The sequence below is a fragment of the Limanda limanda genome, chromosome 17 (genome assembly GCF_963576545.1).
Source record: "Limanda limanda chromosome 17, fLimLim1.1, whole genome shotgun sequence".
Lineage (NCBI taxonomy): Eukaryota > Metazoa > Chordata > Actinopteri > Pleuronectiformes > Pleuronectidae > Limanda > Limanda limanda.
In genome coordinates this window covers 2696607-2719047 of record NC_083652.1, presented here as the reverse complement: position 1 = coordinate 2719047, position 22441 = coordinate 2696607, and the positions used below count along the sequence as shown (strand labels likewise).

General features: G+C 41.5%; 1 protein-coding gene across 1 annotated transcript in view; it reads left to right on the top strand.

Moving 5' to 3' along the window:
• Nucleotides 1-15903, top strand: part of LOC133023436 (sodium- and chloride-dependent GABA transporter 2-like) — a 32561-nt gene extending 16658 nt beyond the window's left edge. Inside the window, exons 10-14 of the mRNA XM_061090464.1 lie at nt 8666-8803; nt 10064-10166; nt 12870-12970; nt 15064-15231; nt 15372-15903. Of these exons, the coding sequence (XP_060946447.1) occupies nt 8666-8803; nt 10064-10166; nt 12870-12970; nt 15064-15231; nt 15372-15491 (630 nt within the window). The 3' untranslated portion in view covers nt 15492-15903. The remainder of the gene's footprint in view (nt 1-8665; nt 8804-10063; nt 10167-12869; nt 12971-15063; nt 15232-15371) is intronic.
• Nucleotides 15904-22441: the final 6538 nt, after the last annotated feature.

The following is a 22441-nucleotide window of genomic DNA, read 5'->3' as shown; positions in this document are numbered from 1 at the left end:
ATCCACGGATAGTTAGAAAAATCAGAGGTGCACGAAAAGCTCTCCGAGAGGGCGTTCCACGGCGGATAGGGCGGTCCTATCTGTCCGTATCCGAAAAAAACGGAGAAGTATAAAGGAGCCTTTAGACCAGGGGTGGGCAAACTTTCTGACTCGCGGGCCACAATGGGATCCAAAATTTGACAGAGGGGCCTAGCCAGGAACAGACAGATGGAGTGTTTTTGTGAACTAATATAAATGACATGGAAAAATCATTACATGAAAGGATTTGGCCTTTACCAAGTAGCAAAGCACTTATTTGCAAGGCCATTTAACAAAAACTCGCCTTCAGAGAAAGGCTTGCTAGCCGTTGCTATTTCGAATGCCCCCCAAAAAACAGGCCATGGTAGATGACTCTTAAATCGCAGTTTGTCTGTGAAAAAAAATGTTGCTGAGTCTGTAAATTAGTCGTCAACCTCTGAGCTGCAGCCACCCGTTCTTGCGTTGACTGCTTGCTAGCGTAGTTAGCATGCTTCGTAGCAAAGTGACGGCTGATGTTGTACTCCATGAAAACTGCGACAGTTTCTCGGCATATCAGGCATACAGCCTTTGATTGGACATCAGTGAAAAAGTATTTTGTTGACGACTCCGTGTTAAACCCTCGGCACTCATTGTCCACTTTTCGTTTCCTTGATCCTCTCATTTTACAGAAGGGCTCACAGGACAAAGGGAAAAAGTCAAGGGAGATCATGTGCCCTTTCGTGCCCTATACACCACACTCCCGGGCAAATTTTATTCAGCTGACGCTTTTATCCAAAGCGACTTACAATAAGTGCATTCAACCCTGAGGGTTCAAACCCAGAACAACAAGAATCAAGAAAGTATGATTTCTTCAAAAATAAAGCAAAACTACAAAGTTCTATAAGTACGTGCCATTTAAGTGCTACAAAATTGTTAGTTTAAAAAAAAAAAAAAAATTAATTTAATTTGATTTTTTTTTTTTTTAATTCATTTTGACAAGTTCGGCGGGACGGATTAAAAAGCCCAACGGGCCGTATATGGCCCGCAGGCCGTACTTTGCCCATGTCTGCTTTAGACTCAAGGTCCCGAATATGAGCAAATACCCGCAACACCATCTTAGTCCAATGGTGTCAAATGAAGGACGCCTCCACTTGGGGCTTCAGCATGAGCAAAGAGCTGGGGGTAACATATGCTATTGTATAATCAGGATGGTGTACTGCACATACAGATTTTCGATTTGATGGTTTGCATCAGTGTCAAAAGAACATTGCATAGCATTATTAAACAGCATAATCAGTGGATATAGAGTATGAATCCTTTGCTTTTAGGATCTAAGCATGAATTAACTTTTCCCCCTTCCTGAACAGTTCCCAAACTTTTCCATGCCAAGGATGCATAAGCCTATGGCGGGGACTCCCAGTTGCAAACTTTAAAAATGAAATATGCAATATCAAAAATCAAACATAGAGCTTCTTAATATATTTCCCTTATTGCTATTAATAGCTGAAAAACTGTATTTTTCTGTTACAAACATTCCTTCTGAATTCTGTACAGTAATATTATCAGTAAACACATATATATAGATCTATATATATAGATCCATATATATTTACACTCACCGGCCACTTTATTAGGCACACCTGTTCAATTGCTTGCTGACACAAATAGCTAATCAGCCAACCACATGGCAGCAACTTAATGCATTTTGGCATCTTGACGTGGTGAGATGACTTGCTGAATTTCAAACCGAGCATCAGAATGGGGAAAAAGGAGATTTAAGTGACTTTGAACGTGGTTGTTGTTGCCAGACAAGGCTGGTCTGATTATTTCAAAAACTGCTGATCTACTGGGATTTTCACGCACAACCATCTCTAGGGTCTTAAAAGAGAAAATATTTAGTAAACGGCAGTTGTGTGGACGAAAATGCCTTGTTGATGTCAGAGGTCACAGGAGAATGGGCAGAGTGGTTTGAGACGATAGAAAGGCAACAGTAACTCAAATAACCACTCGTTACAACCAAGGTATGCAGAATACCATCTCTGAATGCACAACACGTCGAACCTTGAAGCAGATGGGCTCCAGCAGCAGAAGACCACACCGGGTGCCATTACAGTCAGCTAAGAACAGGAAACTGAGGATACAATTCACACAGGCTCAACAAAATTGGACAATAGAAGATTGGAAAAACGTTGCCTGGTCTGATGAGTCTCAATTTCAGCTGCGACATTCAGATGGTAGGGTCAGAAATTGGCATAAACAACATGAAAGCATGGATCAATCCTGCCTTGTATCCATCCTGCCTTGTATTAAAGGTTCAGGCTGGTGGTGGTGGTGAAATGGTGATGGGGATATTTTCTTGGCACACTTTGGGCCCCTTAGTACCAATTGAGCATCGTTTAAACGCAACACCTTGTTTAAGGCAGTTCTGAAGGGGGTCCAAACCGGTACTAGCAAGGTGTACCTAATAAAGTGGCCTGTGAGTGTATATATATATACTGTATATGTTCTAGTTTTTCTATTTAGTTATTTATTCATTACATTCAGTGTTTCTCTTCTGTTATAAACAGTCCTTGTCATTTAAGTATGTTTGCCTCTGTGTGTATACCTGGTCCCTCACTTGTGGGAGGGGTGGGCTTGGTGGCTCCTACCCAGTCTATCTATCCTAGGTTTTATGGCTGTCAGTACTAGACGTATATCATTCTCCACATGCAGACATGCTCTGGGCTTTTTTTTTCAACACCTTCAATGTAGAAAAGCAAAACTCACAGAGGTATGTGGTGGCAAATGGAAAAAGAGATTTCAGAGCCCTCTCAGCCAGTGCAGGATAGCCTTTTTTCACATATGGCCAGTATTGTGGGAGTGCGAGAGCCTGAACTTTCACCCTCAACTCCCATTCATTTGCCATTTCTCTGAGTCTCTCATGGGACATATGATCCAGTATCTCACCTACTCCTGGAGCAAATGAGTCTTATCCAGTTTTGATTTGAGTTGCTCTCCAGGTCAGGGATATAGTCTTTTAAATATCCCTGCAGGTTATCCTGGTGGGATTGGAACAGTGGTGACATTTTACTTGAATCAACACTGGATGAAAGAAGCTCTCGGTGAAGCTGTGGGAACATCTCTGTCACTCCCTCCTTGAGTTTGGCCGACCACAGGGGGATTTTCTTTGTGAAAGCCTGTAGTTTTTCCTGCACATGTTACGCGCCCCTGCATGATCTGATTCAGAACATTTAGATGCTGGAAAATGTTCGACATGTATGCAAGTTTCCGAAGCCATGATGCGTCTGGAAAACGGCCAGACAGCTGATGATTTTCAGATGAGAGGAATTCAGAATAGCCTCCATCTCTGGCACCCTCATGACTTCGGCCCACAGAGCTTCGATGTCACCATGTTATCCATTTACTAGCCCCTCTATAGAGGTCAGGCAGTCTGGAGATCAGACCCTCAAGGTCAAGTGTTTGTCAAGGAATATACTGTTCCTGTGACCCTTTAATTAATATTTGAAAGTGACCAGCAGCGTCATATCTGTCAGGGGTTTTTACTGTAGCTCTGTCCCTGAGCCCATACTCTTTCCCTGACCTCCCAGCTCCCTCTCTGTTCTCACTCTCTCCTCTGCTAACTGCAAAATCCAGACTTCCTCCTAGCACTTGCATGCTTTCCAGCCCATGTTGTCCTTCAATATGCTAGTCTGTTCCTGATTCTCCCTCTAACTGTTCTGCATCTGATCTAAACTACTCCCTTCCTGTCTGCTGCCTCTTCAACCTTGCTGCGTTCCTTGTCCTGTTTCTCAACTTCCTCATCTCCATCTACCTGTTGTGGGTGTTGGTCTAGTTGTGTAACCAGTATGACTCTCTCCTCTTTCAGCGCAACAGTCCATTAACTGCACCCTCTTCGGACTTTGAGTTTCTTTTTTAAAAATTATTTATTGTGCTGCAAAGCTTTGGAAAGTGTGCTTTAAAGTCCTCTGACTCGACATCTCCTGTGAACTTCACTGGTCTAGACAGGATTGGACACAATTTTAGGATTTCTTGTTCTTTTTCTCTTTATTGTTGTCTCTTTTTTGCTCCTATCTTTCCGTTGATAGTCTTTTATTCCATTCCATGCCCTTTTGCCAGGCTGGGTCTCACCCTTTCGTTTGTTTCTACCATTTTCCAGACTTTTTTTCTATGTCTCTTTTCTTTGATGGATATTCTCTATTAAGGTCAATTATTGGTGTACCATATTGTTGCTGTACTTTTTAGACTTAGTTTATAGTTTTAGATTATAGCTTTGGTTAATTCGAGCCACTCTTGATTTAGCTTACTAACTAAGTTTACTGTGGGATAATGTCATTTCATGCGCTGATGTATGTGTTGAAATATGTCTTTATGTTCTGTTTGCAGTAGGTTACTACAATTTCTTACCCTTTTTTTATTTAAATTTTTTTAGTCGTGAACACAGGGTCAACAGGATGGAACAATCAAACAACACAGGTTGATACCAAGCAAGGACAATACTTGTCTTATTTTCCTAGATCATTGATATTAAAAGTCTTTCAGAATTATATTTTAGTTTTATAATATGTATCTTTTGATTGTATTCATTTATTTATAAAACTGCAGCTCCACAGACACAAAGGCACCTACAATTTTTTAAGTCAGTCAGGCTCACAGAAACTTGAAGGAGCAAGAATGGAGGGGGATAGGCCGCGCCCCTCTAACTTTTTCTTTCTCTCTAGTTTTGCAGCAAAGAATGCACATCTCTCCGTATCACCAATGTAGCACGCCCAGCTGACTGACACGCAATGTCACAGCAGTCTCTCCAAACTCACAGCACAATTTCTTCAGATTCACGTTAAAGGCAATATACTCACAGCTAGGGATGGGAGTGAACCAATTCCTTGGAATCGTTAGCGAAATTCTTTAACGATTCTGCTAACGGTTCCCTGTGCCGTTGCGCATGCGCGAACTTTTTCATTCAGACAGCAGCAAACATGTCAACCAGGCAGAAGCGATCTAAAGTCTGGTTGTATTTCACACGACAAAATGACAGCAACGCCACTTGCAACGCGTGTTTCGTCGAAGGGAGGAAATACCACCAATATGATGAAGCATTTGAACACGCATGGAATGAAGTTACAGGTGTGTCATGTGTTTGATGCTTGCAGCAGCGCAGCTAACGATAGCGCTGCATCTTTTTCTATCCAAGGTTGTAACAAATCGCCCTGATCAGACCCCAGGAAAAAGTTACGCATTAAATTTTAAGGACACGGGCGGACCCGACCCGCTGTGTTCGTTGCACGCTGCCTGAACAAGTTAACATAAACGAAAAATCACTAATTGGACCGATAACCTTGTTAATCGGTCTTACCAAACATTAACTAAATATATATATAAACGAAAAACACTCAAACAGGTTGCTTATAATATCCTGTATTCACACAAATCAAACCCCACATACCCCCGTGTCCGCAAACATTGGCGGACCCATGAACATAAACAAGCTATTTACACACACTCAAACATCAATATTTTCCCACCCCAAGTCCATACATAATCCCCAAACAAACGTCCAAAACAAAATGTATGCAGGTGTGGCGAGGTGAGTGTCGCAAACAAATCAAAGTCCACGCTTTCTCACCCCCTTCCAGTGCCCAGAAAAATGTTCAGTCCACGATATAATCCCTGACAAAACTCCCAGGCAATAATCCCGTTCCAGAGAAAAATCCTTGCAAGTTGTAAATGATATCCAGTTCCTCGAACCTCTGGCCGCACCGCCAGCCCGCAGCTCCAAAAAAAACACCCCTTGTCGGGACGTCACTTCCCCATATTTAACACATTTCCTTTACAAAAACCCCATATATACATAATCACACAAATAATAAACAATCACACAAATAATAAACAAATACAAACATAGATCCATTTCCTCATTCCTATAGTTTTAAGGTGTCTGACCCATGACATATGTAACTTTTTCGTTCCATAAATCGCACTGCGGTGACCTTTACAAGGTAAGCTCCTCAAACTTGTGTGAAGCAATTTGCCTTTATTGTGCGTAGTCGATCGAGTTATCTTCTGTCCCGTCGTTTGAAGCATACATTTTAGCTCCGGCATTGGTCTCCCATTATCAGTGATGGGCAGTAGCGACGCGATAGCGTCGCTCGGCGGCAACTGCGGCTTCGCTCGGCAGTAACGTCGCAGTAGCTCGGCCGCAACTGCGTCGTCGCTCGGCGTAAATAAACCCGTTTGTGCTCTTTTTTTCCCCCCTTGCCCAAAAAGAATCGATAAGAGAATCGATAAGGAATCGAATCGATAAGCAGGAATCTATAAGGAATCGGAATCGTTAAAATCTTATCAATACTCATCCCTACTCACAGCATCAAGTGTTATAGTTCAGCAAAATACTCTCGAACAAACCACAGAAAATTACAACTTCCAGCAATTTGCTTTCAGTGTTTGGATTACCAGAAGGACATTCAAACAGCAGATTATTATTTTTTTTATGTCAATTTTGACTGTGATTTAAATAAATGGAGCCATGCCTGCGGGTTAGCTCAGGCAGCCAACTTGAGCTGCACTGCTCCAATCACTTGACATACCTCACTCTCCACAACCATCTATAGTACACACCACCCTTATAAGGTGGTCTATTTAAGCAGAGATACATTTCCCATCATCCCCTTTGCTCTGCAGTGCTGCTGCAGTATTGCTACCAGTTGCTTCAGCCCCTCCACCACCCCAGCATCCACCTGTAGGCTCCGACGGGCGGTTACAAGTATTTGCTCTTCACTCCCATCATTCCTGTGTAATCATATCTGGGAGTGATACAGTTGGAGCCTAGACGCCAAACACTAAACCTGTTCTACTGCTGCAACAAACGTTTGAACGAGAGTTGTCTCACTGAACTCATTTTTAAATCCTTTTAATTCGGATTATACTGATTTAAATTCTTCGTTCACTGTTTTTAATATAATAGTTACTTAATCTCCCTTGGATCTTCCCCTATCCTCAGATCAGGATTTTTAACCCCCCGCCAACTGGTGGGGTTTGGAGCTCCTTGAGTCAAAGTGTGTATAGCACCTTGCTGTGGTGTGATTCATTAGGGTTGATACCGAGATGATTCATGTTGAGGTAGAAGACAATGGTTGTCACTCACAAGGAGGAACTAACGGTTTTATTGATGTGTATGAACTAGGGGTGCAACGATTAGTCGACGTCGTCGACAAAAATCGATGACCAAAATAGTCGCCGACGAATTTACCCGTTGATGATTCGTTGGTGACGTCATAGCGCGTGTTTCTCGTGCCGCGCAGCGGAACTAAACGTTGTTTTACCGGAGGTGCTGATGGAAGTAGCTGAGGAGTGAGCCATCTCGCTCCCTTCCTATCTCTGAAAGTCGCGCATGTGCAATAGCGACGAAACATGGACCAATGTCGGCGTCCGCTGCCGCGCGCAGCCGCGCACCAGGAAGTAAAAAGTTCGGGAGAACTTCACTCTTAACATGGCCCGAGAAAAACTACCTGCAGTATCTGTACAGCGGACCTGCTCTCCGGGGCAGCAGGACACACGCATGTGAGGAGGAGGCACGTGTGACTTCGTAACGGAGACGATGCGGACTCGCCTCTGTCAGATGTTATATATACACGTATATACCTGCGCACAGGATTCTAGAATCCATTACAAAAATATGGTTTAAACTTTTTTTTAACGAGTTTAAAAGCAAAATATTATCCTATTGCCTGACAAACGTCTTGTTTTAATCAAAATGATTTAGTCTGAAGAAGACTGTTGATGTTTTTATTAATGTTATTTTCCCTGTCCTTTTTTGTTAACACGAAAAATGGATACTTGATTTTTAATTTATTTTTAGTACCAGCACTTGGCCTGTTCTTGGTTCACAGTAAAAAGGGAAACTTAAATTTAAATAAACATTTTTTTTAGCACTTTGCCTGTCCTTGGTTTTAAATGGAAAAAAACTTGATTTTTCTTTGCTTTTGTGTCAACAGTACCCTTATATGCAGCAAAGTTTATTAAAAGACATTTTTTATAATGAAGTATCTATCTTTATTGTCTTTATTTTCAGTCATCACATGCCTTGAACAACCTCAAGCTAAATTTAAAAGCTGCTTGCTAAATAATAGCTATTGAGAATTTGTGTCATTCATAATCCGATTAGTCGATTAATCGTTTCAATAATCGGTGACTAATCGACTCTCAGAATAGTCGTTAGTTGCAGCCCTAGTATGAACATGCTTGCCGCAGGATTGGCTATTGTAAGATCATCTATTATGCAACAAAAAAGATAAATAAGTGGGTTGAAGTGTTATTTCAAGTAGACTATTGTTTTGATCTAGTATCAGAAGTATCTTCATTGATAATAATAATTATTAATTTAGTTAAAAAGGAAAAAGAGTCATGGTACTGTTGGAAGTGCATAACAGCAGAATGTAGTTTTGAAACATGCATTTTGACTAAGTAAAATTCTTCTTGGAAAATTTACTGTGGATCGATGGAAATTAAATCAGAGCTTCATGGTCAGTCACCTCATGTATTCACAGAGGCATGAGCTTTTCAAAGAAAATACCACCATCCTCATTGAGAAACATGGAGGAGACTCATCTTTATGCATGTTTGACATAACAATCTGTTATTCAGGTATTCTCCCTTATGTCTATTTCTATGTCAGTTTGCAGGTTTGGAAACAATAACATCATCAGTGATTGACATGTTCCCAGGAACGATGCGCGGACCCTGGCGTAGAGAAATATTCCTCCTTCTCTTCTGCTCTGCCTGCTTCGTCATACAGATCCCTCTCACCACTCAGGTACTACTCAATGATGTAACCTTACCCAAACCACTCAACATTCAAGAAATTCTAATAAGCTGTGTCCCAATTCAGTGGCTGCTTCCTTCAGAGGCTGCATTTGAAGATAGATTGTGGTGCGATTAGACTACACATTTTGAAGGATTCTTCAAAAAAGTATGTATTAGCAGCAAAATGAACCCAAAATAGACAAAGTTTAAGTACTAATTTAAAATTGTTCATATCAGTGTTTGATTTTTAATATGGGTTTCTAATTAATATTACTGCTTTTTTCATGTGAATGTCACAATTATGTCTTTAGAAGCTTAAAGTTGAGCTATTTTAACTACTTTATGAATTCAGCATTTTCTAAATTCTAAATACATTTATATATAGATAGGTAGTTTTCATTAGGCAAAAAAAGGTATGGAAAATTGTAAACTTAGGTAACACATTTTAGATGCACAGTGGGAAAAGTAAGTACATTTGAATCTCATATTAAGTGTATTTGAAGTTGCATAAAGTACAAATACAATAAATATGCAGTTAGTTACCTGACTTAAAAGTATTAAGTCACATGCCACCCCTGGTAATTTGAAATGTGCAGTTGTCAAAGTGAAATGACATTGAGTAAACACCGTTAATTAGCTAATGTTAGCATCTTGAATGCTTACTGCATTCAGGTTAACCAGGTTATTTCACCGGGCCATGGTCCCCTCTTATCATGAGATACATCACATGCTGATACTGGCAGTTAACTATCGCCATCTCTGCTGATACCAGAGAAACAAAAAAACAAAAGCTTCATGTTTTTCCAGAATTTTAATCAAACAAAGACCTTTCTCGTCTTTCATCTGTACCTCTGTTGCTAGGCGACAACTGTAAGTCAAATGGTTGGAATTTATGTACAGGTTTTCTAGTCTTGATGACCTCTCAAAGCACTTTACAGTTCAGTTTTTACCATTCCCCCAAACATTCATACAGTGTATTTATGGGCAGCACTATTTCTATCAGCATGGAACAGGGATTGAACCACAGATTATTACGTTTAAACAACAACCCGCTCTAGCCCCTAATCCACATCCACCCAAATAAGCCAAGCAAGGTTCAGGCACGACAAGCTGGTGATGCAATTTGAAATTGCTGTAGACAAGACCATGACATATAGGTTTGGCCTTCATTGTCTAAACCCATCCTTCGAAAGATGCTGTAGCTTAATTGGGACACAGCTATATTGGAGTATTTTATGTGACACTCTATATGTTTGTCCCTGTTCTCCAGGGAGGAGTCTATCTGTTCCAGCTGGTTGATAACTATGGTGCTAATGGAGCATGCATTTTATTTTTGTCTTTCGTTCAGTGTGTGGCTGTTGGGTGGGGCTTTGGTAAGTGATATAAGTTCTGTTGTCCTGTATGTGCTCTAGTTTTTAAGTTGAATTCAATACATCAGGATTAGGGCTGCAACTAACGACTATTCTGATAGTCGATTAGTCACCGATTATTGAAACGATTAATCGACTGATCGGATTATGAATGACACAAATTCTCAATTGCTATTATTTAGCAAGCAGCTTTTAAATTTAGCTTGAGGTTGTTCAAGGCATGTGATGACTGAAAATAAAGACAATAAAGATTGATACTTCATTAACAAAAATGTCTTTTAATAAACTTGCTGCATATAAGGGTACTGTTGACACAAAAGCAAAGAAAAATCAAGTTTTTGTCCATTTAAAACCAAGGACAGGCAAAGTGCTAATAAACAATATTAATTTAAATTTAAGTTTCCCTTTTTACTGTGAACCAAGAACAGGCCAAGTGCTGGTACTAAAAATAAATTAAAATTCAAGTATCCATTTTTCGTGTTAACAAAAAAGGACAGGGAAAATAACATTAATAAAAACATCAACAAACGAAACTACAGTCTTCTTCAGACTAAATCATTTTGATTAAAACAAGACGTTTGTCAGGCAATAGGATAACATTTCGCTTTTAAACTCGTTAAAAAAAAGTTTAAACCATATTTTTGTAATGGATTCTAGAATCGTGCGCAGGTATATACGTGTATATATAACATCTGACAGAGGCGAGTCCGCATCGTCTCCGTTACGAAGTCACACGGGCCTCCTCCTCAAATGCACGTGTCCTGCTGCCCTCGAGAGCAGGTCCGCCGCAACAGATATTGCAGGTAGTTTTTCTCCGGCCATGTTAAGAGTGAAGTTCTCCCGAACTTTTTACTTCCTGGTGCGCGACTGCGCGCGGCAGCGGACGCCGACATTGGTCCATGTTTTGTCGCTATTGCACATGCGCGACTTTCAGAGATAGGAAGGGAGCGAGATGGCTCACTCCTCAGCTACTTCCATCAGCACCTCCGGTAAAACGCCGTTTAGTTCCGCTGCGCGGCACGAGAAACGCGCTATGACGTCACCAACGATTCATCGACTAGTAAATTCGTCGGCGACTATTTTGGTCATCGATTTTTGTCGACGACGTCGACTAATCGTTGCACCCCTAATCAGGATCCACTATCAGCTGCCACCTCGATTGTAGTCCACCACCACTATCAGATGCCAACACGATACTGGAAACGCCATTATTATCAGGATCGGCCAGCAAGATCCAAACCAAGCAGCATAACTAAGAGCAGGTCCAAGACAAGCCTGGACCGGCTCTGCTTTATCAATGAGGAAGGTTTTAAGCCTACTCTTAAACGTACAGATGGTGTCTGCCTCCCACTGAAAGTGGGAGATGATTCCACGGAGGAGGTTGATAGCTGAAAGCTCTGGCTCCTACTCTACTCTGTAAGACTTTAGAGACGACAAGTAAGCCTGAATTCTGGGAGTGCAGTGCTCTTGTGGGTTGATATGGTAGTATCAGCTAGGCCTGCACCGATGGTTTCGGCGTCAAGTCTGTCGAGTTCGCTAAACTCCCAGGTTTAAGAGTGTGTGAGACAGACTGTGTACAAATGTTGACATCTTTATTCGGGTCCTCACTTCCGTGTCTGACCCCGCCCCCCACATTCATTGCCTCACTCTATTGGTCCACAACATACCAACATAGGGGCTTCCTATTAGCTAAACCTACATGTCAATGAACTGTTGTGAATAACATTGAACAATACCACAGTCTATTTTTTCCGCTCGCCATCGTATCGCGCCAGGAAACACACTGAAAAATTGTTTTAAACTATATTAATTACAGATTTTGTATGATAATATAAAATAAATGATCAAATATGCATCCCATACTTTGTATTCCCCTTCTGTTGTCCTGGAGTTTTAATTTTCCCCAATTTTCCCAATCATATAATTAAATGTCCCCCTCTGCCCATCCACTACGAGCACACAAGCAGATAGACAGAGAGATGATACATCATCTTAGGGGTACCAATACCTCAAATTAAATCCCAGGAAGGCGTAAAATATGGGACCTTTAAAACACATTCACAGACAGAAAAGAAATTCAACCAACAAATGTCATTCCCCACATAGCAGCAGCAAATTCAGAGACAGAGCGATGATTCACAATTTCATCTTGGAGATAAATTGAGCAATAATATTAATATCGATACGCAGTCAATCAATCCGACACTTATCCCCAACAGCAGTCAATATGCAACTGGCATTCCTTCAATAAATGCCAATGGTAAGCTTACCTAATTGTTGTTTAGTCAGAGGCTGAGGTTGGGCCTGATAGTTTGAATGACACACTAATCAAAAAAATTCACTGAAATCCGGACAATCAACTTATTGGAACGTGCCCGAACTAATAGATTAAAGCAATCACAGTTATCAAGCTGAAAATAGCATAATGATCAACAAAAAATACGACGTCCCCATTCACCCTCATTCCCTCCACACAAAGGTTAACAGGCCCTCATATAAACTATAATCCCTGCCCATATCCCATGCTACCAACTTCCAGTCAAATTAATATGATCACAAATAAACAGTAGATAACAAATAATCCAAATAGAACCCCCAAAATACAAACCCATTACACCTTGTATGATAACCAAAATAATAATATTCTTCTTAGACTTATTCATGGCTCCTAAACTGTTATATTACTAACTATGTTTTATCTTTCAGGTGCTGAGCGGATGTGTGATGCAGCTGAGGAGATGACAGGACAGAGGCCATGGTTTATTTTCATACTGTGTTGGCGTTACTTTACCCCACTGATCTGCATGGTGAGTTACACACTGAATATAGCAAAGAAGAATACTACAGTGATTGCTGTCAAACCTGTTTCCAAATTTTTCAACATTTCAGAAACACCATGTTATATTTTGAGACCTCAAATCTGTATTGACAGCATCATTACCCTCCCCCCCTTTACCTTAGTATCAACACTGCAGCATTAATATCCCTAATAAATCTCCCTAAACAACAAAGCACTGCTCATCCATGACATCATCAATGCAAGGAAAATTGATTGTCTCTGCCAAACAGAGAAGTGGCAAAACCAAATTAGCTTTCTCACACTTAACCAAGCCACACACCAAGGTTACGTTCTTATTCAAAAGGCCCGATCTATGCGCAGGTTGGTGGGCTGGCCATAATACATCGAGCCGACTTCCTGCTAGAGAAGTGATAGATCATCCAAAAATCCTTATCACTATGCCGACGGAGACTCCACTTCTGAAGTTCTCAGCTATAAACTTTTTTGAAGCAGAATCCAATACAATTGAAGTCAATGGTGTGTCCTTCAGAGGTAATAAAACAACAGCTTAAAGAGCTTCCTGTAACCAAAACTACCTAATTTGAATGATGGCCTTCTTTCTGGCTGAGTCCGCTCAGCTCCAGGTTGTCCTTATCTACCGCCTCCCACAAAGCCTCCACCACCTTCATATCTGAGCTATATAACTTACTCCATGTCTCCATCTACACTCCTGCTATGTGATTTCAATATTCATGTCGACTCAACCTGCTGCATGTTTGCCACTGAATTCCTGTCACTACTGGACTGCTGCATCATTACACAACATGTTCAAAGTCATACATTGGAAATGGGATGCTCTACTGGCACAGCCTCTTCCAGCTGCAGTGCCTGGACCTGGTGGCCTCTGACCATCACACTGTCCTCTTTGCTCTTCCTATCCCCTGCCCAAACAGCATGTTAAACACACCATTACTTTTGGGAACGCCAAGACAGTGAGAACACCAGCCTAGACAAACCTGCTCCCTACACGACCAGATTCCCCCGGCACCATGGTTGATGGCCTGTTAGCAAACTATAACACCGGTCTATCTCGTCTCTCTCACCCAGTGGTGTTGCATGGCTTGGGCATCCGGGCAGTACAGATGCTCATTACAGATTAGGTCATCCTGTATGTGTCAGAGTCTCGGGCGGACTCTGTTTCCTCCTCACTCCCCCTCTGATCTGCGGCCATTTACAGTATTGACGTTTACTTTATGTTTGTTTGATTCACTCCAGAGTTTATGAGACACGTTTAAATCTGCTACACAACACAAGACTTAACGTGATGCGCACAGTCAGGACATCAGTGTTAAAGTGATCCAAACGATCCCGAGTCATGATCTGACATCATCATTATGTTGATTATATAATCGATTAATAACTAAATACATGTGATTATCGGTTCATCTGTGAAGAGGGACAGAGACAAGCAGACCAACACAAACACACAGCAGCAGACAGAAGTTCTTCCCACAGATTATGATGTAACTCAATGTTTTAACTTCCTTGTTGCAGAAGAAGCGATGTCCCGTTTATCCAGGAACATAAATATGAATTCAGCTGTTTTTTTAAAGATCAGTTTAAAGTGTGAGTTATTAGAAAACAGAAGAGCAGAGTCAGTTGACCTGCAATGTTCCTCAGTCCAATGGTGATAAAAGTGTTGTGAAATAAAAAATTTATATTTGAGATTTACAGTGTTTGGGACATTGTGTAGTTTAACTGACCAGCCCGGGAAAATACGAGTTATCATTTATATCTTGAGGTGCATATATGTTCTTCGCTTAACTACGGAACAAAATAGGCTTGCTTAGTGTATATATAAGTTTATAAAGCCCTATGAGACGAATTGTGATTTGTGAATGTGGGCTATACAAATAAATTTGATTGATAAATACAAAACATTTTCTTTTTCTTTGCCTATATTAACACATGTATAGCATCCTCGGGTCTCTTAATATTAGTAAAATTATTGTTATGTTATTATTATGAATTGTAATTATTATTGGCATTACATCCGACAGATGTTGGAGATTGTAGTTCTGTCCAGAATTTTTTAATTTTTTGTGTGTATTTTTCCTTTAGGTTTGCTTCATCTGTTCCTTTGTGGACTATCAGCCCCTGACATTTGGCAACTATGTGTATCCAGACTGGGCCTACTATCTTGGCTGGGCCATAGCCCTCTCCTCCATAGTTGTAATACCCATCTGGGCTATTGGCAAGATTTGCCTCACCAAGGGCTCCCTTAGACAGGTAACAGCGTCAATACATCCAGCCTTCTCTTTCATTCTGTTCAAGTTTTCAAAAAGAAATTCAGAACAGCATGTATATACAGTATATTAATTTCATAATAATTCTGTTTGTGTAACTGTCAAATGTTCTGTCCCCAACAGCGTCTGTTGGTCCTGTGGCATCCTGTCAGTGACCCTGTTGTTCACAAGACAAAAGACATGAATGAAACAGAGTTGACACCAATATCTGCTCCTCTCCCTGACATGTTGAGTATTTTTTGAAAGGCTGCCAAACAAAAGCACATCAGATAATCGGTGAAAGTACATTGCATGATACTATGAAAACATCCAAACATTCTTATATATCTTAACATGATTGTTCTTTATATGTGTGATGTGTGCCTGATAAAGCACTATGATATACTCAAGGTGTGCAATTATGCGAAATTATGCAGCTTTAAGCTGTTATTTTTTACCGTGCTTTCCTGACATTGCTTGTGTAAGTAAAACCTCTTTATAGGACTATATATTATTTACTCATCTGCTCCATTTTTGTGTTATGGTAGTTATACATGCAATTCCCAATACAATACTGTGGAGTTTTTGTTGTTTCTATTCTGTATTTCTCAAAAAAACTCACTGTATGAACCCTAGATGTTTAGAAAACATGTATAAAAGTTCCTTCTTCATGAAACCTTTTGAGTTTGTCTTACATGGTTTGCATTTCGGTACCACTCTTTTTTTCTTTTCACAAGTTATAGAACTGTTTCCACTACCAGTAGTTTATTAGTGGTATAGCATAACACTATCAGCAGAACTGTTTACTGTTGCCTCATGGAACCCAGGCTCCTCCTGTCCTCCTTCTGTCTCTAATGAGGGGTTTACACAGGATGTGGAAGTGCTGCGGCGCGCAGCACCAAGGAAAGCCAGGTGCCTCCTTTCTGCCCCCGTTACACCATTGTGCTGTTCACATTGGCTGCAAGGGGCCGCGCAGCGCCAAGGGAGCCTTGCGCCCTGAACCGATGGTTCCGCCGTCAAGTACATTTTTTTCGCTCCCCGCGAGCGTATTGCGCCAGAAAGCACACTGAAAAAGGATTTTAAACGATATAAATTATCAAACATGCATCCCATACTTTCTATTCCCCTTCAGTTGTCCTGGAGTTTTAATTTTCTCAATCACATAATTAAATGTCCCCCTTTGCCCATCCACCACAAGCACACAAGCAGATAGACAGAGAGAGAAAGAGATCTATGAAGACCATCATCATTTACCCCCAAACCCCTACATTGAACGGGTTACATACAACAACAAGAGGAGAAAGCAGAATCGCGTACTGACCGGCGCGGAGTAATGCGCGTCCCTTGTGAACAGTCAGGCGGCTGCGCGCTTGTGACCCAGCTGTCAGACTGCAGACTGTTGCTGATCCATGTTACATACATGTAACAAAATGGCTGAGGGGGTAGAGCGGTTGTACTCTTACCAGAAGATCCCCATCTGCATGCTGAAGGGTCTTTGGGCAAGATACTGAACCCCGAATCCCCCTCATAGAAAAAAGAGCTGCCCATAGATGCACTCTATGGATATGTGCGTAAATGTGTGAATGGCAATGAACGTTTCTGTAAAGTGAACTGGTCATCAAGACTAGAAAGGAGTTATATAAATACACACCATTCAGACCATTTATATCTGTTGTAAATAGCAAAGTTAAAATGGGTGAGGGTCACTGGCATGAGTCTCAAGGAATAAAAACATGTTATTAACATTTTGCTGTTTTGCTCACATTTGATAATCAGCACAAAGTCAGGATACTTAAATATGTACTGACACTCTTTATAAAGTACAACACTTCCCTAAACTATGACTTCAGTAATAAACATTTAATGTAATTTACACATTTACGAAAACACCACTGCAAACTGAACATTGTAAACTTTAGCTCTACATTATGCGGTGCATGCTACACATTATAATTGTACCATGTCATCATCAGCATGATTTCATGCCAAGGCAAGCTATTAGCTAAAAGTAAGCAATATAATAAAAATAATAATAATAACATGTATTTAAACTGTTACATTTATGCAAGTGCTCTCCAATTCAAAGAATGTGTTTGTAGTCTTTAATATAACTGATCCTTGTCAGTTTGGCTAATTCCAGTTCAATTCTGTTCACCGGTGTTTTTCTCATGGGTTAGTTTAGTGTTGTTCAAAAAGTGAGCTATTCAAAGTCAAAGGGTAGACCATTCCCAACATCTTTCTTGATGCAAGGCTTTCACAGTGGAGAAAACAGTGATTCCATTTAGCCTTAGGTGCCCATTCAAGTATCTGCCTGATGACACCTTTATGTTTCCCAGTCATTGAGGCTGCACCTTCAATACATACCCCAACACAGTTCTTCCACTCCAGGCCATTCTCAATGAAGTACTCATCCAGGCAACAGAAACATTGGTGTTGGCAGATTACTCACCCAACATTAGTGAACAAAAGCTGGCAGTATTGCGGCACTACTAACATCGGTGGACTCACCTAGTTTTAATTTAAAAAAATTGCACTTACTGTGTCGTTCGAGAGCGGGACTGTCTGCAGCTCCTTGGAGGCTGTCTCCCCTATCAGCACATATCCACAGCGGCAGGTAGCACCAATTCCTCCGCTATGGTGAAAGCTTTCTTAGTCTGTGCCACACGTCTCGTGACCAAGTACCGGACTTTCAATGCACATTTTGAATTTGAAGCCAAAGAGACGATAGACCTTTTCTGTATTTGTAGTCCATTTTATTTTCTTTAGTATTCTACTGGCTTCTCAGCAAGAGTTGGGTGTTTAGGAACTTTTTCATCACTCCACACACTACAGTATAGCGGTTAGCATTAGCTCATCTGTCAAGTTGGTTTCTCAAACTGATGGCATTAGCGGCCCTCGCAGCCCACTAGTGTCAAATTGAAAACATTTTGTTTCTCTAGCCAGACCTTCAGACACCTCTATGATGGTTTTCTTTCTCTTTTTCAGTTCCTCAAGGTAGTCCTCTGCAGCTTTTATCTTCTGATCCTGTGCTTCCGACTCTTTCTTCCTTCTCTCTTGATCCAGGTGGACGCGGTCCCTAGACCTGGTTGATGCCGCAGAATTCAGGAGCTCCTTAGTGAGGGGGACCTTCGTAACACCTCTGTATAGCGTGACATAGTCGCACACAAGCCTCTGCGCAACAACAGTGTCCTCCTGCATAAAGCATGTCTCCACCTCCTTGTTCACAGAAAATACTCTCTCCACAGAGGCTTCACCATGGGACAAGATGAGCAGATTCTGGCAAAAAGCCAAGGGGTCTCATTTATAACCGTTGCGTATGCACAAAACGGGGCCTGAAACGTGCGTACGCCACTTCTCACGCAAACGTTGGGATTTATGAAAACAAACTTGATGGGAAAATTTGCATATTTCCACGCAAACTCTGACCCATGCGTACAAATGTTTTCGAGATGGGAAAGTGCCGACGCAGACGTGAGGTGTTGAACTGAAAAAGATTATTGATCCAATTCATCATTTACATAAAAACCAACAGCTTAGTTTTGCTCGCGCGACATATCTGTTCCACACAAACCTTTTTTTTTTTTTTGAATATATAAAACAACTTACAGCAAATTATGTTTAGATTCCATTTAACAGTGGAGTTACGGAGCCGAGTCATTAATAGGTTTTAATAATATCGTCTAACACTGTATCATCAAATCGCTGCAGTGAACGTCACTGAGCCATCAGGCGAACAGAGCACCCAGTGCACAGAGCGCATAGTGCTGTTGTGCAATAATGGTTAGGAGTGATACCATAAGCTAGTGTGCCTTTAGGCGTTCAATAAATTTGGTTATCAAAAATAGAAAAATAAAACATCAATATTTCAAATATTAATATTAAATCATAACTTTAGTTTGACTAAGTTCTCGCGGGGCACCACCCTTCATAGAAGGGAAAAGATAGCCAATTTATTGATTAAGATCAGTCTCATTTAGATCTAGTTCAATTAGAAATCTCAATATTTACTATTAAAGATTATATAATGAACAATTAAGGTTTATAGAGTTCTTGACAGTGTAGAGGTTGGCAAACTTCACTTATGCAACATTAATGACAGGACAAGTTTAAAAGAAAACATTTATTATGGACATAATAAAGTATCAAAACACGAGTTACTCACAATATGTGCTAACTAACAAAGATGTGTTTGTGAGTGTGTGTGTGTGTGTGAGAGAGGGGACCTCTGGTAGCTAATCAAAGGGAGTCACACCTTCCTGTGATCTTTAAGATGGTCTCTAAGATAGCAAACCCCCCCCCCCCTCCTTCTGGTCGGGGGGGACGTAGTTAAGTAGGTGAAGAGATATGCGGGGTCTGTGAAAATGCTAATCAGAAAATGGTAGAGTCTGAGTAGAGCCTAGCTCACATTAACCTTGATTTAACTTGTAACACAATATCACCACATATATCAAACTTATAAACACCACACAGAATCAAATAAACAGTCTTGCTTAGCCTAGTAAAATGATTAAGCCCAGATTATGTTACCAGTCCAAGGACAGGGAGAAAGTTGCTGTGCAGTTCGGTTAGCAGTTCTGGCTTTTGAAGTCTCTGGTTCGTGTGGTCTCTGCTTCAGCGGTTCTGTTGAGCTGTGCAGTTCAGTTGCTTATTGAAGCTGTAGTTCTTACCTGCAGGACACCGAGTCGCTGCAAGGAGTTTAGAAGAAGCTTGAGATGCGTGGAGGTTTTCTTGAGAAGATGAGCTGGAAGCTCGACCTTTGCCCTCCGGTTGTTGGATAGAGAAGATCTGAGCTGGAGGAATCCGGTTCCTCCACTCGCCGATGCAGGAGGAAAGGCCAGCGGCCTGCTGTCCTCAGTGGTGGTCGGTGGAGAAGAGCGCTGCTGGAGCAGCCTTCGGCCCTCCGAGGGATTGGAGAAAGAGGAAGACTCTGGGGGAGGCCTCTTCTTAAATAGGCCCAGTGACCCCCAGGTCATATGACCAGAGTGACCAATTGGAGTTGATCTTGGGTGGCTCTTGGCACCTAGGTGTGACTTGGCTGAAACAAAAGGAACCTGTAGCCTCCTGGGAGACGGAGTTATTTGACCTTCTCAGGACAAAGAGAACACATTGCACTCTGGGAGATGAGTTCGCTCCAGTCCATGCGGCATGTGGCTTTTTCAAGACAAAGGCCATGTGCTCTCAGGTTTTGACTTCCAATACAGGCCTGAAAGAGAGGCCTGCCTTTTTGCACAAAAACCATGTCCCAACAGTGCACAGGAGATCACTTACAAGAAAATAAGAAACTTTCCAAATAATATCCCAGAGTGGAGGGAGGGATCCACTAATGTGAGGGAATCGTCCGATGCTCTGCGTGATGTGTGCATGCGAATGGAAGGATGAGGACTAATAGAGGGTTCAGTGATGTCTTATCTATTTTTTTTATTTCAGGCTCCGTTCTTTCTATTCTCTTCACTCGCGCACATTGTGTTATCCACAGCAGCGGCAGAGTATCAGTGTATTTTCTTTATTTGGAGGCAGATCCACGGGCGTCTGTGGCTGAGGGGTAGAGTGGTCGTCCTCCAACCTGAAGGTCGGTGGTTCGATCCCCAGTCTGAACCATCTGCATGCCGAAGTGTCCTTGGGCAAGATGCTGAACCCTGAATGGCCCCCCATAGAATAACAAAGTGCTGCAAGTAGATGCACTGTATGAATGTGTGGGTGAATGTGAAACTGTACTGTAAAGTGCTTTGAGTGGTCTTCATCAGACTAGAAAAGTGCTATATAGATACAAATCCATTTACCATTTACCATCCACGTACGAACATTTCCAGGTGGACTGTGTTTATAAAGCGAACATTGCGTTCAGGTGTGCATGCGCACAGTTTTATAAATCAGAATTTTCTTTGGCATATGCCATTTACGGCTTTTGTGCGTACGTACACCTTAAGTATGAATCTAACGCACTGTTTTATAAATGAGACCCCAGGTCATTTCACGCCTAGACTATTGCAACTCCCTCCTGGCATCTCTACCTGCTAGTGCCATCTGACTTCTGCAACATCCACAATGCAGCAGCTCAACTGGTCTTTAACCTCCCTAAATTCACTCACACACTCCGTCCCTCCGCTCCCTTCACTGGTTACCAGTGGCTGCACGTATCCGTTTGAAAACATAAGTACTTGCGTACCGTGCTGCGAATGGATCGGGTCCAGCCTAAGGCAGGTTGAAGGCACTAATTGTTAGTCGCTTTGGATACAAACGTCAGTAATGTAATGTAATGTAATGGAGAGAGTGGGGATGTGGTTCTGGGATCAGTGCCAGGGAGAGAGTCTGATTGTGCACAGGTGTTCCATGTCTACAAATTACTCTCTCTTTGTCAGCAGTAGCGCGCGGGGACACAGGGATCCAGAGAAGAAGGAGACAGCAACTGGCGAGAGAGCCAGCGTGTCTATATGTGTATTTATCCGTCTGCAAAGAGAAAACAATGCAAACATTACAAGTCATACCCGCTATCCGGCTCTTTCCTGACGAGAGACCCACAGCAACAGGGCTTTCTGTTACAGTGATCTTTTGGGAGTAAAACTTCACATATGACCTTTCACTAAAACAGTTTTTAAGGTAGATGCACTGTATGAATGTGTGTGTGAATGGGTGAATGTGAAACTGTACTGTAAAGCGCTTTGAGTGGTCTTCATCAGACTAGAAAAGCGCTATATAAATACAAATCCATTTACCAAATCCATTTAAATTGTACCCTAAAATTCATAAATGGTAAATGGTTAGCATTTATATATAGCGTTTTTCTGGTCTTGATGACGACTCAAAAAGCTTTACAGTTCAGTTTGCCAATTACCCATGCAGAGCTACATATTTTTCTAAAACGTAATAACTGTCATGTTCTGTCATTTTGGTTTGTTGATTTCAGTCTATTTGTGTTTTCTGTTTTATTTTGTAGTCTCTGTTCCTTGTGTGTTGTTTCTGTCTTCACTTCCTGTCGGTGATTGTCTTCCTTAGGGCCAATTTATGCTTTTCCGTCTTTTCTAAAACGGACAGATAAGACCGCCCTATCCGTCGTGGAACTCCCTCTCCGAGCGCCTCGGACAGCTTTTCGTACACCTCTGATTTTTCTAACTGTCTGTCTTTATTTCGGAGACCCCACAGACAGCTCTTGGCTGTGATTGGTCCGCGAACGACATCATTTCCCTACAACGTCATTTCCGGACCTCAAACTTCCT